At 43.2% G+C, this 505-nt stretch overlaps 1 protein-coding gene across 1 annotated transcript in view; it reads left to right on the top strand.

The window, feature by feature from the left end:
• The first annotated feature begins 407 nt into the window (after positions 1-407).
• LOC105003788 (ADP/ATP translocase 2-like) overlaps positions 408-505 on the top strand; it is a 15,062-nt gene continuing 14,964 nt past the window's right edge. Inside the window, exon 1 of the mRNA XM_010861231.1 lies at positions 408-459. Coding sequence (XP_010859533.1) covers positions 408-459 — 52 coding nt within the window. The remainder of the gene's footprint in view (positions 460-505) is intronic.

Here is a 505-nt window from a genome sequence, read left to right as displayed (position 1 = left end):
GAAAAGCTTGATTCCATCATAATAAAATGCTATATTGACCTCAACTAGACATCTCAGAAACGAACCTAAGTAGATGTATAGCTTGATGTAAATGTGTCTGCATTTCTGAAAGCCACCTATAAGGGGCTGTCCCCCTCACACTGGATGAGTGTTGTCAATTCTGCCTGTAGATGGTATATTGAAAAGTTCTTTCATTTGATCATAAAATTATTTTGTCAAAGGACAAAAAATTACTTTCAGAGATGGGGCATTTTGGTGGTCAGCCAGAATGGTACTGGGAGTGGTGATGAAATGCATGGGGTAACCAAAGGAGTGGGTGGTCAAAGGGGTGTCAAGGGGAGGATCATGGATGCCTATGTCTAGAAACAAGGTATGAGATGGAATGACTATAGATGCTAAAGTTCCCTATGACGGTGGTGACTGTGGAAGAGGGGGAGCTACTAGGTGTCACAGGCCTCAGTGAGTGTAGAAGAGTGGCCAGGAGGCCAGTAACTGAAAACAGCAA

Source organism: Bison bison, unplaced genomic scaffold (genome assembly GCF_000754665.1).
Source record: "Bison bison bison isolate TAMUID 2011002044 unplaced genomic scaffold, Bison_UMD1.0 scf7180017857689, whole genome shotgun sequence".
NCBI classification, from domain to species: domain Eukaryota; kingdom Metazoa; phylum Chordata; class Mammalia; order Artiodactyla; family Bovidae; genus Bison; species Bison bison.
This window is presented reverse-complemented; position numbering and strand designations above follow the sequence as displayed.